At 38.3% G+C, this 14,752-nt stretch overlaps 1 protein-coding gene across 1 annotated transcript; it reads right to left on the bottom strand.

Moving 5' to 3' along the window:
• Window positions 1-3,599: 3,599 nt before the first annotated feature.
• Window positions 3,600-4,297, bottom strand: LOC127763563 (uncharacterized). The gene has a single exon (XM_052288301.1). The coding sequence runs from the start codon at window positions 4,211-4,213 to the stop codon at window positions 3,692-3,694; it is 522 nt and encodes a 173-aa protein (XP_052144261.1). The 5' UTR covers window positions 4,214-4,297; the 3' UTR covers window positions 3,600-3,691.
• Window positions 4,298-14,752: the final 10,455 nt, after the last annotated feature.

The following is a 14,752-nucleotide window of genomic DNA, read 5'->3' on the forward strand; positions in this document are numbered from 1 at the left end:
CTATGAAAATCCTATGGATTGCCTAATGCCATACAAGTTTTGGAAGAATTCTAACATGAGGTAAAACATCTTGGAAACTTTCCTTTGAGTCTTTATCTCTCCTCTAATTCCTGCGTTTTTCCTGCGGTCCAATCAAACGGTCATTCCTCTGTTTTTCCTGTGTTTTGCGATCCTCTATTTTACACTTACATTCCTATCAAAATCCTGCGTTTTTCCTATTCCTATGTTTTCTCATTCCTGCGATTCAAAGGGGACACTTACATTTTTGTCAAAATCCTATGTTTTTCCTATTCCTCCGTTTTTTCATTCCTGTGATTTAAAGGGGCCCTAAAAGATAAACAGCTAGCTAGTGAGAATTTAAAGGAGTGTAGATTTTAAACTCTCGAGGGGAGGGATGTTCATTTGTTGTTTGAATGACATTCAAATGATTATAAAAAAATTAAAAAGATCTAATATTAACATGTAATATACCACTACACTAGGGGGTGTTTGGGAGAGAGGGACTAAAGTTTAGCCCCTCTCTCCAAAAAATAAGTCTCTATGATAGGGGCTTATTTTTTGAGAGAGGGACTAAACAAGTTGTAAAAAAAACTATAACTAGAAAATTTTGTTTGTTTCATTGCAATACGTAGAAGATAAATTTTATCTTAACTGTTTGTAGATTAATCTATCTTGATGATTTTTTTTAAAAAAAAATCGTAACAATTTGAGTAACATGTAAATAACGAGTAGAGATTCTCTCGAGAGTTTATAATAATTTCCCATTTAAAAGGATATATAAGAGTATTATTGAATTTCTATAGCTGTAGATTATCAAAATTTGAGTAGAAATGTTGACTGTTTGTGAGTCGAAGATTTTGACAAAAGCCGCAGCGGCCAAAACAAAACCCTTCAAACATGGTGTATGAGTGAGCTGAACTAGAGAACCGAGAACCACATCGTGGCCCGTTGGATTCAGAATGGACGGTTCGGATTCGACGACATATCAGATAGAGATGGATTAAGCCAGCTAGCTAATTGTTGGGCCGTGGTTGTTAAGCTGGCAAAGATGCTGGCCGGTTTGGTTTGGTATGTCGTTTGCTCAATCCTTTTCAGCTAGTTAAACTTGCAGAGATGGTAGTTGCATTCGTTTTGTGCTTCAGAATATGCTACTGTTAATTGCTGTCCTGACAGCAACAACTCTGACCAGTACTTACCGATCGCCATTAATTTGCAGCACTGTTCACTTCTTCTCCGGAATCGTTCACATATATACATTGCATTTCATGTTCTATGCTAGGGGACTATGGCAATGTTTTACATGTTCCATCGTCTAGAGAGATTAGAATTCAGACCAGACCTTAAATTATAGTGGCAAATTAGGTTCATTGATTGCCCTGCTTTCTGGGCTAGCTAAGCCTTACTTGTTCTAATTAATCTAAGTATACTGTTTGCAAGTCAGTGACCTGAGCCTGAGGGAAATGGACTTTGTGTTGCAAACACTTAAAACTAAGTACGGAGTCCAATCCACGTACGTACCCCTCCCAGGTGTACCGACGGAGAAACTGTCACGTTGCCCAAGAAATTTTGTCATGAAACACGCTAATTCAAACGGAATCCCCGTTTTTTCAAACATGGTTTGAAGAATTAATCAGCTAGCCGTCAATGCAGCACACGATTAGGAATTAATTTGTTGCCCCCCGGTTGCCCTTGTGCAGCAGGCAGAAACAACACACAACGTGCAGATCCATGAACATGGACACACACTAAAACTCCATTATTCCATGATTCCATCCCAATAATGATCTTCCAACAAGATCTAATCCGAGCCCAATATTTTAAAACCGCAAAACTAAAAACGCATCGAATCTCTTCACCCAACTTTATGCAAAGCAATTATCTAAAGAAAAAAAACTGTCTGATGACACCAATCAGACAAGATTAATTAATCAAAGTCGTTCTCATCATGCTGCTTAACTAATCAAAGCACACATGGAGTTGTACTGTGGATTTGCATTACATAATTACAACAGAATTTACACTGACTCGGATCACTGTCTGGTTGCCTCCGGCCCAGGCAATTTAACTACACTTTTTGGGCGATCTTTCCCAGCTTCGATCGATCGCATTCGAGACGATAATCTCGTCCTACCTGGACTAATCAAGTCCGTTTCCTCCCGTAAAACTCGGAGAACCAATCGCAGCAAAAACTTGCTCCGGTTTCGTACTGTCAAGACCGTGTCAAGATCTCGATCGAGTTAACTCAAAATAATTCAAGCCCGGATTAATTACTGTATACTACGCTGTGGTAGATCTGCCCTGGTATCTGGGTAAGCTGTGTGTGTCCTTCTAATGCTAGGTCCATTTATGCGTCTGCAAGATGATGATCAGGTCCAAATTAACTAACTAACCAGGATAATGGGTGATTTTACTTGGTCGTGGAGGTTGTAATCAAGTTATTCCGGCTAGTCAACTGTTGACTTGCCATGGCCCCCTCCTTGATGCAGACGTCTTGACATTTTTTTTTTCAACTGCTAGCTGGATATTCAACGGGTTTGTTGCGTAGTAGTAATACAGTAGTACTACACTACTACTCCACTGTCTAATGTACACCACGGCACTAGCCTTTCTGCAATTTTTTTGGTACTCTTTTAATCCTTTTTTATTAGAATCAATTGAAAAAATGGTGGACTAAAGTTCGGTTTTCCATTGAATACATGCATGGTATCTTCACGAGAAATTTTATTTTATTTTTATATACTTCTCTTGTTGAAATGATTTGCAACTTGTGTCAGGGAGTGGTGCTCCCCCCTGCTCTATAAACTAGGAGCAGCAAAATTATTGACAAGCAACGCTGGGGATATTTTATTACAGCAGAAATCAAACAGAATTGATTTAAGTATTGTTCTCCCTCAACTAACAAAACGAAAGAAAGAAAACATTTTTTTTAAAAAAAAAGCCGGCGGCCGCTAACTGTGTGCCTGTGTGCGGCGCCCACCGTTGCGTCTCAACATCTTTGTGTGCAAGCTTCCGTCAGTTTCTACGGTGATTAAGGCAAGTTTACTTTCAAACTATTTCTTTAAACTTACAATTTTTTTTCTACGCACATAAATTTCCAACTCTGTCACATCGTGTCAATTAAATAAATTTCCAACTCTGTCACATTGTTTCAATTTTAATTGACGTGAACTAAACACAACCTAAGATTAAACACCCTAAGATTAAACTCCCATGGGAAAAGCTCTGAATCCAAAGGGCACAAACCCAGCTAAACAACAAAATACCACGACCGGTTTGGTCTGAGTGACCGAAGGTGTCACACACGGGGGCCGCGTGATGGAGCAGGAGACGGCGAGACGTCATCCCTCCTGAGCTTATCCAAAATAGATAAGGATACACACAAACAAACAAACAAACAGAAAAGTGCATCATATGTGTGCGTAATCCGGAGACACGTACTATCTCCAAATTTTTCTTCTCTTCTTATCATGAAAGGCATCAGGATTAATGGATTTAATCCAAAAGCATGGGCAGATTTCAGAATTGAATGTCCAAGCAGCACACGGATCCAAAACTCCATGTTCAGCTTAATCTCACTTCTCACATCACTATACACTACAGAAAAAAATATATTTCTATATGTAATAATTCCTATGTACTACTATGCTACTAGTATGTGTCTCAATTGGTTGAGATGTCGGCGAATTGGGGTTTATCGGTGGTGGTGGTGGTTGTCGCCGGCGCGGTCGCCGGCCATGGAGACGGCGGAGAGGCGGCTGGGGCGGGGGCGGAGCCCGGCGACGCGTCTCCGGTGCTGCGCCTGCTGCGCGGCGGGGGAGGGGCGGATGGTGGCGGCGAGAGCCCTCCGCGCCCACTGGCCGCTCTCCACGGCGCCGATCCGCACCAGCGCGCTGCCGCCCATCCGCCTCGCGCCGCCAAGCCTGACGGCGCCGCCCGAGGCCGGCGGGCTGGTCGGCGACGGCGGGGAGGATGGCGCCGCCGCCGCCTTGTGGTGAACGCTCCGCTTCTGCTCCTTGTGGAGGCTGCACCGGAACGACCCCGGGTGGTTGGTCGGCGAGCACATGCAGGAGCGGCGGCTCACGGACGAGACGCTGACGGACGCGCGTGCTCCGCCGCCGGCGAGCTTGACGCGCGTCGGGGAGGCGGAGCGGTAGTGCGCGGCGGAGAGGACGGGCCCGCTCGGCCGCCTCGTGGCCGTCGCCGCTGCCGCCATGGGAGATCGCCGGAGTCGGGTGGATTGGGGAGCAGTGGCGACGAGAGGAGGAGAGGGCGGTTTTTGTGCTTCCGGGTTGGTGGTTTTGGCAAACTGAGCGGAAATGGTTTTGGCGGTTATTTATAGGGACTGGTTGGGGCAATTCCGTAATTTACTGCCGGTTGGGGGGTGGGCCCGGAGAACTGGTCCGGGCAGGTGTCAAGGAATGGTGGTTAGGTCAGGTTAACTAACTGTAGTTAATAAAGCTGTGTGCGTTGGGCCCCACATGCAGCACACCGAAAGGCTTTCTCCAACCGGTCCCACATTCGAGGTAGGATTCCAAACTTCTTGTTTCATTGCATTCGTCCCATAATCGTGTATTTCCGAATCTAATGTTTAAGCGTCCGTCCCGTTTAAAAAGTTTATAAAAAGGGTATAGCTATATTTATGGCGCCATATTTTTTATCAAAAAATAGTCAGTATGTATTTACAATGTAAGTCTCAAAATTACATATGTAATTACTAAAATTACATATGTAAATTCGAAAATTACATACTAATTACATATGTAAGTGTGGTGTAAATGAGGTGTAACTACTGTGTAAGTGGCGGAAAAAAAATCGACTATAGCATATGGCGCCATATTTCTAGCAACTCCGTATAAAAATTAAAAAATCACATATGAAATACTATTCATTTTTATCATCTAATAATAAGAAAAATATTAATTATTTTTTAAATAAGATGGATGGTCAAATATTGGACACGGAAATCACAATTGTATTTATATTGGGACGAAGGTAGTATTTCTCAGGCTGCATTTCAAGAGAACAATAGTTTGGCAGCATACTTTTGTTGGGTCGAATTTGTAGAGATTTGAATTTGATTTGCACAGAAACAGAAACAGAAACAGAAACAGTAGTAACACGTTTGCATATTCAGTTGCGATGAGTGTATGTGTGGGAGACCACGTGTAAGATTCGGCCGGAGTTTGCTGTACCCAACGGCTCGATTCATTCCAGTGTGCAGAGCCCACCGATTGAATCTTCTTCTTCTTCTTCTTCTTTCATCCATTTGCATGTTGGGTAGATAGATGCATGGGTCGGGTCGGCCAGAATGAGCTAGCTACTCGCGTTAAAGGCGGGAAGTGGGCAAATGGCCTACCTGACGTGACACGCCAACCAACCAACCAAACGATCGATCTATCGATGGATCGAGCCCATAGAATTGATCCAGTTTTGTGTTGCCGCGCGTGGAATCCGGCATGGTAGCGGTCCCTGGCATTTGCCAGTAGGATATAGGGCCCCGCTGTGTAGTGTGACTGATAATGAGTGCTACATCCGTCCCATTTTAAATGCAGTTGTGGGTTTCGTATTCAACGTTTAACCGTTCATATTAAATTTATAAAAAAAATTTTAAAAAATAATTACATATAAAGTATTATTCATATTTTATCATCTAATAACAATAAAAATATTAATGATGAAAATTTTTAAATAAGATGGATGATTAAAAAGTTGGACATGAACATTATAAAACTATGATCTTTTAAAGACGGAGGTAGTACTATTGTGTTCATTACACGTCGAGATCCAATTTGGTGTCCAAGGCAAGCTGTGTGGGTTTTGTTGCCAGTAGTAGAGAGGAAGGGTGAGTTGAGACGTTGCTTTTTTATCCGCTTTCATGGGGTGAGTGTGTGTCAGTGTGTGTGGAGTCCGTGGAAAGAAAGCGTTGCGTACATGGGCGATGGCTCCATCGCTGATGCACCGCGTTCTGGCTGTTGGGATCACTCCAACGTGCCCGTCTCTTTCTAATTGCGCCCCCCTCCTCCTCCTCATCTTTTTCACCCATCCTTGCGTTCATTTTGATATGATCTTCTTTTGTTTTGTTTTTGTTTTTTCGTTTTTCTAGACTGGTTTTGTGAATTTCCTTTTAATTTGCTGGGGAATCCGTCAAATGAACCCAGGTCACAGCACTCCCGCTACGCTAACGTGACAGGTTAGTGATAACTCTAGTACAGTATATACACGTACCGTACGCTGCAGGGAGCCAGGAGAGAAGACGTTGCGGGTGGGTTAAAAGTTAAAAGGCACTGTTGCGATCATGGCAGCAAAGTGGTTGTTGTTTTTAACTCCACTTCACTGTCGCGGTGGATACGACACGAATATATGTACTACATTTATACATAAACATGTATTTATATTGGTGTTAAAGATATGTCCCATCGGTCGAAAGATTGTTGTACAATAATGGAACGGAGTGATTAAGTATTTCCTTCGACCTAAATACAACGAATCTCTATATATATCATATTCTTATATTTATATTTATTGTATTAGAATGTATTATAATCGTAGTACGGTTTTTATTTTTTTTAAGCAGCAGATGCAGGAGACGTCGCGTTGCGGTGCGTGGCGGCGTGGGGGCAACTGGCCGGTGGGCGGGCAGGACAGGACAGCTAGCGAGCGCACAGAACGGTGCTCTGCGTGTGCGTGTGTGTGTGTGTGTTTTGGGTATCTGCGATGGCATCGTGTCGTCTAGATTTGGGACACGGCTCGTGCGCATCGTTGGCCTGGCTTCTGAAGTGGCTGCGCCACCATTTCTCCGTTACTTGATTTGTTTTTTTTAGTATTTAGATAATGAACCCGTTCACTAATTATAGTGGTGATCAACTACTAATAAACCGCCTTTGCTGGAGATATATATATACTATATACGGACGGGTGTATCTCCAATCATATGACATTTTGTCATTATATCTGTCGTAGTTCTGCTTGATACTTCATGTACAGTATCAACTACCTGTAGTAGTTATAACAACGAGCTGGATCGAGATTCTTATAGCTTGATTGAATCAATTATGAATTTTGTGCCGATCGGCTCATGTTTTGTTATTTATCAACTGAATCTCACAAATCATTACACCTATAAGAAATAACCGTGCAAGCTATAAGAATCGTATTAAGTATTTTGGAAAATTAACACTAACAGGCCGGCTCTACCGTTTTTATGTGCGCGGAAATGAATTATTATTATTATTATTATTATTATTATTATTATTATTATTATTATTATTATCTGACTTTAATAGCAGTAAATATATTATCATGTAAGTAAAAAGCCGATTGAGATGATAAAGGGGTTAATGAGAAAAGAAAAAAAAGATGAAGAAGCCATTTCTTCTCTATACACGAAACAATTAATAATGAAAATAAGTGAATAGGTGGATAAACAGAGAGAAGTAAGATGATTGAATGAAAATTGATTTAAAAAAACATGTCAATTATGTATATACTCTCTCCGTCCCATTTTAAACGCATCTATGAGTTTCCGTGTCCAAATTTAATTGCTCGTCTTATTTAACTTTTTTATAAAAAATAAAGTTACACATAAAGTAATGTTCATGTTTTATCATCTAATAACAATAAAAAATACTAATTATAAAAAATAAATAAAATAGATAATAAAAATTAGACACGAAAACTTATGGCTGCGAGTTAAAATGGGACGGATGTACTAGTTTTTAAACATAACTTCTATATGATATTAGGGATGAAAGTAGTTCGGATACTTTCCGTCCGTCCGGACCAATTTTCGGATTCGGAAAAAATCGGTCGGAAATATCCGGAATTTCTCGGATTCGGAAACGAATTCAGATTTTTTTCTCGGATACGAAAACGAATACAGTAAGGGTGATATCCGACGGAATCGGAAAACGGTCGGAAACTATCTGGTATTTTTCATCGGATATCCGGAGATATTTTTCAGAAAAAAAAACAAAAAAAAAACCAGAAACCCTAGCCGCCTAACCGGCCGCGCCAGCTGCCCGCTGCCGCCGCTCCCGCCCGCCGACGCCGCCGCCGGCCACGGGAGCCCGCCACGGCTCCCGCCTGCCGCCGCCGCCCGTCGCCGCCAGCCACGGCTTCCGCCTGCCGCGCGAGCACGCCTGCCGCCGCGGCTCTCGCCCGCCGACGCCCCCGCCGCCGCGCGGCGCGCCCTCGAGCCCGCCCGCCGCCGCCGCGCGGCGTGCCACCCTCGGCCGGTCGCCGCCTGCCCCGCCCCGCGCCGCGCTCGGCCGGCCGCCGCCCGCCCCGCCCTGCGCACTGTGTGGATGAGAGGAAGTGAGAGAGAGTAGAAAGTGTGTGAGAGAGAGGAGAGGAAGAGTCAAGAGGATAAGGTTGGGGGTGAAAAAAATGGTGGATTTTTTTAATGTAAAAATCCATTTTTATTTTACATGTGGCTCTTTAAAACGAATTTAAAGGCACTAAATCAACTCATATGAAAAAAGCTGTTGAAAATAAAGTTGTATAACTTATTGAGATCTATCATTTTTATTTTGGTCATTTCTCCATCCGAGTTTGATTAAACCTTATAAAATTTGAATTTAAAAATATAAGAAATTCAAAATAATTTTTCGGGTAGTAAATGATTTCAAATGAAAAAATTGTCAACAACAAAGTTGTATAACGTATCAACATCTACAACTTTTGTTTTGGTCATTTTTCTATATGACTTTGTTTGAACCGTTTGAATTTAAATTTCAAAATATGACAACTTCAAACAATATTTTGAAATACTAAATGATTTCAACTGAAAAATTCATCAACAACAAAGTTGTATAACTCATCAAGATCTATAATTTTTATTTTGGTCATTTCTTCATCCGACAAAGTGATAGTAACATTGTTCACAAAATTTTCATTTATCTCATTTGATTCTATAAACTATAAGAGAGATATGTAAACTTTGTAAACAATATTACTATTAATTTATCGGATGAAGAAATGACCAAAATAAAAGTTGTATGTCTTGATGAGCTCTACAACTTTTATGTTCATAAATTTTTCAGCTGAAATTTACAGCTTCAAAATATTATTTGAAGTTTTGAAATTCAATTTTTTAATTGATAAAACAAAGTCACAAGAAAAAAATGGCCAAAATAATAGCAGTAAGAACACAATAACATGATAGAGCATGATTTTAGAAACATTTAGAAAAAAAATCATCCAATCTGGAGTTCATATGAGTGAGATAAATTAGTTTCAAATTTTTAAATTTTATTTTTGCATACGGCTTCTTAAGTCACTCGTATGGAAAAATTGATTTTTCCATGCGGGTCCTTAAATGGTCCACAAACAAACAAATGAAAAAATTCAATTCTGAAAAATAACCACTCAAATTTTTAAAAACTTTCAATTGAAATGTTTAACCCAAAATTTAAAATATTCAATCAATTTTCAAAAATTTCAATGTGCTTACGAAAATTTCAGTGATACACATTAATTTATTTGTTTCATGATAACATAAATTTGTATGGAAAGTAAACATAACATTTTCTATCTCCCTTTGCCCTTATAAATAGAGATAAAATTTAAGAATACTGATGTTTTGTTTTTGAAAACTAATGGCTATATCTCTTCCTCGTTTTAAGAAGCTTATTTTGAGGGGTCTTGATATTTTGATAATTATTCGTTACTGTATTCGTTTCGATTCGTATTCGCTCCGTATCTGTATTCGATAATATTCGATTCCGTTTTCGTATCCGGGTTTCCGATTCCGATTTCAATTCCGAGAAAAAAAATGAAAATGAATATGATAGAGCTAGTTTCCGACCGTATTCGATCCGTTTTCATCCCTACATGATATGCTAAGGATTGAAACTGTTTATACTAGTTTTTTCAGTATGTTAAAAATTAATGATCTTACTAGTATGTCCTATATATGTTTTTAGAAGGCAATGCCGGTCTGGCCCAAAATCCAATCTGTACACAGCCTAATTAAATACTCTTTTTTTTTCCTTAAGGCGACACGGCTATCTAGTAAAATCTTTATTCTCGGTGAAGTACGGCAGCCATGGCTCCTGCTGCCACGTAACTGCAGCATCCTCTCTTCCATCCCTGTAGAAACTACAGTAGTAAACACAACCGTCCATATTGTTTTCCCTCTACATCCAGTTCGTACACGTGTCTCCCACTAGGTAATGCTAGGTACCGAGAGTGTCGGAGCCATGAAAGAGTAGGAGGCGATTTTACCAACAAGTTTTGCAAAAGAACCCATTTAATTTTGTTAATTACATAATAATATTCTTTGCTTATAGGCTAACAGCTTTAAATGGTTATATTCCACAAACCCCATGAAATAATTTGTGATATAGCTATTTTACCATGTTCTACATGAAGAGTGTGACAAAATAAGTCCAATATATAATATATTTTCACTATTACAGTAATACTACATGTCCACCTTACATATGTACTACTATAATACAATTTTAAACTAATCAATAATTACAGAACCATTCACTTTTTATTTGTGTAATAAAAATGTCTTAAATTATGTGTTTCCAAAGGGGAAGCGTTTAGCTACTTTTCATATGACAAGCTCCATGCCCTATATTGATTATCGATCATAAGAACACATATATCAAAGAGAGTGAAAAAAGAGCAAATTTCTTCGTATATATAGCACATATTTTCTTTTTTTTTTCAAACTACTATGCCCCCAAAAAATATGGTTTCACATTAAATTCCTATGTTTTAAACACGTTGAATATCATCGCCGCAGCAACGCGCGGAGTGCTGACTAGTATGCCAAAAGATCGTAGAACTCACACAAGACGCGGCCATATCTGAAGTTTAGCTAGCATACCATCCGTCTCATTTTAAACACAGTCGTATGTCTTTTATTCAATTTTAATCATTTATCTTATTTAAAAATATTTGAATTAATTAAAAAGTATAAGTTACACATAAAATACTCAGGTTTTACCATCTAGTAACAATAAAAAAATACTAATTATAAAAAATTAAATAAGGTGGGTGATTAAAGTTAGACACAGAAATTTACAGCTACATTTAAAATGGAACTTAGAAAGTAATACTTACATTTAGTAGAAAACAAATTTAGGATGAGATGTGACTAGTTTGTTCATGACGTATTTAAAGTTTTAAATGGAGTTTAGTTGCAGCACGTACGCCTAGATAATGCGGCAAGACCACCGGCCAATGCGTGTCACAGAACGGGAACATTCTGTTGCGGACGAGAGATGTCATGTGATGCCAAATTCTTCTAGAGACGGGCCGACCGACCGGCGGGGCGGTTAAATTTGGAAATCAAGGTGGCATCATCACACAGCACAGACGCGTCTAAACTGGTCGGCTTGGTTTGCCCCATCCGTCTCGTTGCAGTCGTTAACCGGTAGGGGCCACGTAGTACTATAAATATTATTAATATACTATATATTTTAAGATTAATATTTTTATATGATATCTGTTTAAAGGACTAATCCTAACTAAGGTTGGTTAGAATAAATTGAAATGATAGTATATATATATCAGGTATTGTTATCAGTAAAATTTCTTTTATTTATATCCGTCACATGCTATATCTCATATCTTTGGGAATTGGTTTGTCGGTGTTGATAAAGAAAAAAAATATTCTTGTAAAAGCATCTACTATATATTGGGCTCTATGACTTAGCAAAAATAATATGGTTCTTGACAAATTACCATCTAGATCTTATATACATGTACTTTTTAGGGCAATATATTCTATCAAACTTATGCATTTTGTATATCGTAACCTAGAGGCAATAGCTATGCAAATTTTCGTCTATAATGGATGTAGATTCACATATAGGCTTCAATAATTGTATGGTATTTGCCTAGTTTTGTTGGTCATTAGTTTGTGCCGTGCTTCCTTCTTTTTTGGATGTGCTATTATGGATTTGTTGGTGTGAGCGGATTTTTCAAATAATTGCCTGTGGTTTTTTAGCAGAAGCCGGAATTTTTTTAAATATATCTTTAGCTTTAGCTTAGCTTGCTGTACAAAATTTGAACACATCATGCATCATTGTCCACACTCCACACTAATAGTACTTGTACAATAAGATCTTGAAAGATCTCAATTTCTTCCTAGCCAGCTAGCTACACCCATCGATCAATCTCTCTCACACAAAGAGAAAATATAAAAAGAAAGAAAGAAAAAACTCCGGTCATTCTCAAGCAAAGTTCTGTAAAATCTACATTTATTTTGTCTATATACACTGTGTTGGCGAATGTACGCACCTAAACTGACATGATGTACAGAGACTAGAGAGAGAGAGAGTAGGAAAAATACTACTACCAGTAACATTTTTGTTCGAAAATATTCGGGCGAAGAATGTGACGGACTTAATATCGGATAGCTAGCCGGCTGGTACGTACGTATATCTCTTTCACGTCCACGTACACGGTGAGAGCAACTAATTTAGTGTGGAAAATCTGAGATTATTTTTAATTTAATCGCGGCCGACGACGTCCACGTATGTACGGCACGTAATTAACAGCGACATGGTAAGACGCTGGGAAGCATCGCGGCTACTGTCACAGGGATATCTCAATATCCGCCATGGCCGTGCTTAAATTAATTCGCCCAGGCCAAGTTGCATAGGTAAAGGGCATGCTAGCGACGTGCATGTTTCCTTTTTTTAAAGATTTTTGTAGTACATTACTACGTGATACTGTATTGGGAAAATATGTAAACAAACATAGTTTGCAAAAAGAATCGGCTCCATCGTTTCGCTTATTCGCCAAACGGCGTATCTGCAAACGAAAAATAATTTAGAAATAAAATTGTTATGTACGTGTTATTAACGATCTAAAAGCAAACGCTCAAAAATAAACTATGATAAAAAAACCCCAAATCAACTCTAAGTTTAAAGTTGAAAATTTAAATTTTAGCTTATGATTATAAGTATGAGTGAAAAGATGAGACTGAATGTGTTTTGGACTTCCCTAGCTAGTTTGAGTTTTAGGAAATTTCGTCAAACATTTTACAAAAAGGTTCCAAATTATCACTCATTTTCACAGCTCCCGTAAATTCTATATCTACACTCTTTAAAAAGTAGGACAGGCCGGGTGGAGGCCGTGAATGTATCACCCCACCTATTTCTATTGTAAATTTTACAAATTATTCTTCAAACTTCATAGTATTAAAAAATAATAAAATTCACGTATAAAATCAAATTAAGGTGCATATATTCCGTATCTCTACTACTTAAAAAATAAGAGGTGCTTCCATCGTCCGTAAAAAAAACCAGACGAAAAAAACCGTGCCAAAAAAAGGACCAAAAAAGAGTCCGATCCAAAAAAAGAGAAAAAAACCGGGAGAAAAAAAAACGTCCGATCCAAAAAAAAGGAGCGAAAAAAAACTGGTGAAAAAAAACCGAGGGAAAAAAACTGGCGAAAAAAAAAGAATCCGATCCAAAAATAAAAAAAAAGTCCGACTCTACCGATTCCCTGTCCGTCAAAAAAAAAAAGCGAAAAAAATAAAAAAAAAGTCCGACTCCTACCGATTTACTATAAGAAAGGAAAAAAAGTCCGACTCTATATCCAAATCACCTTTAAAAACGAAAAATAAAATTGATGTGCCGGATTGAAGATCTGTTTGCAAAAACGAAACCTACCGGTCGAGAGCATTCCATTTTTATATGATTTTAATTTTTGGATCTGTACTTTTGCATTTGAGTCCCTGTAATTTTTATATTTACATTTGAGCCCCTATAAATTTGAAATAAGATATTAAGGTCGTTTTTGATTAAACTACTACTTAAAAAATAAGAGGTGCTTCCATCGTCCGTCAAAAAAACCAGACGAAAAAAACCGAGCAAAAAAAAACCGGACCAAAAAAGAGTCCGATCCAAAAAAAAAAAAGGAGAAAAAAACCGGGAGAAAAAAAAAACGTCCGATCCAAAAAAAAGAAGAGCGAAAAAAAAACTGGCGAAAAAAAACCGAGGGAAAAAAAAGTCCGACTACCGATTCCCTGTCCGTAAAAAAAAATAGCGAAAAAAATAAAAAAAAGTCCGACTCCTACCAATTTACTATAAGAAAGGAAAAAAAAGTTCGACTCTAGATCCAAATCACCTTTAAAAACAAAAAATAAAATTGATGTGCCGGATTGAAGATCTGTTTGCAAAAACGAAACCTACCGGTCAAGAGCATTCCATTTTTATATGATTTTAATTTTTGGATCTGTACTTTTGCATTTGAGTCCCTGTAATTTTTATATTTACATTTAAGCCCCTATAAATTTGAAATAAGATATTAAGATCGTTTTTTATTAAAAAATAATAAAAGGGGAAGAATAAAGGCAGAAAGGTGCATAAAAAGAAAAAGAAAAACCGCACAATAAAAGAAAATAAAGAAAAAGAAAGAAAAATAACAACAACAACAACAAAAGTCCGTTTCTCCTAAGTGGCAAAGAAAACCGTATATCCGATTCCTATAAAAGGCAAAAAAAAAAGTGGTGAAAAAAATGCTAGATCTGATTCCTTTAGAAAGGAAAAAAAAGGTCTGATTGCTATAAAGATAAAAAAAAATCCCAAAAAACATCTAAAAAAGTTCGTCCGATTCTCTAAGAAGAAAAAATGGTTCGTAAAAAAATAAAAAGCTGGTTCGTATAAAATAAATAATGCGCGCGAGAAAAAAAAATGAAAAGGGCGAACTAAATTCCGATTTCTAATCAATATATATCTCTTCGGTATGTCTAATCTAATCTAACTATTTAAAAAGAGAAAATGCA

This window comes from Oryza glaberrima, chromosome 2 (genome assembly GCF_000147395.1).
Source record: "Oryza glaberrima chromosome 2, OglaRS2, whole genome shotgun sequence".
Taxonomy (NCBI): Eukaryota; Viridiplantae; Streptophyta; class Magnoliopsida; order Poales; family Poaceae; genus Oryza; species Oryza glaberrima.